The following is a 604-nucleotide window of genomic DNA, read 5'->3' as shown; positions in this document are numbered from 1 at the left end:
TGCTTTGGATAATAGCATCTGCTAAATGATTACATATAAATGCAAATGCTGTGCAAAAGTTTAATTCATCCACATGATGAGGTGTCACTCTAACCTTGACAGGTCTCTGAAGCTCCTTCCTAGTGAATCGCATAACAATGAGCGCAAGACATGTGAGCCCATAGAAAACCCACTGAGCAAAACTGAAGTAATTGATCAGAGTGTTTATATCTGCAGGCATGATGTAGATGATTGACAAGATACCCTGCAAATCACATACAAGAATAAATACATAATCACAAAACGTAAATCTTGTTAATTTGCTTTAAACTCTTGTCATATATTTGATGTAATAGTGTTGCGAATGTAATATTCCATGAGACTTACATTAAACATTAGAGCTGGAGAAGGTGTGTAACGTTTCACACTGATGTACGACATGATCCTAACCATGTGGCCCTCCCGTCCCGCTACATATGTCAACCTAACATGAACAAACAGACACAACAGACAGTGAGAGTTAGGCCCAGACAACAACTTTCAGGATATTTTCCAGTGTGCAAATGACTATAAAACAGAAGAATTTCCTAACCTGCCTGCGGTGAAACAGCTCCCATTGGCTGCA

At 39.1% G+C, this 604-nt stretch overlaps 1 protein-coding gene across 1 annotated transcript in view; it reads right to left on the bottom strand.

The window, feature by feature from the left end:
• Positions 1–604, bottom strand: part of LOC107560086 (b(0,+)-type amino acid transporter 1-like) — a 12,947-nt gene that overhangs the window by 5,404 nt on the left and 6,939 nt on the right. Inside the window, exons 7-8 of the mRNA XM_016244137.1 lie at positions 367–463; positions 95–244 (exon numbers count right to left, since the gene is read on the bottom strand). Coding sequence (XP_016099623.1) covers positions 95–244; positions 367–463 — 247 coding nt within the window. The remainder of the gene's footprint in view (positions 1–94; positions 245–366; positions 464–604) is intronic.

Source organism: Sinocyclocheilus grahami, unplaced genomic scaffold (genome assembly GCF_001515645.1).
Source record: "Sinocyclocheilus grahami isolate Dianchi unplaced genomic scaffold, SAMN03320097.WGS_v1.1 scaffold710.1, whole genome shotgun sequence".
Taxonomy (NCBI): Eukaryota; Metazoa; Chordata; class Actinopteri; order Cypriniformes; family Cyprinidae; genus Sinocyclocheilus; species Sinocyclocheilus grahami.
Note: the sequence above shows the minus strand (reverse complement) of the source record. Positions and strands in the feature narration are given on the sequence as shown.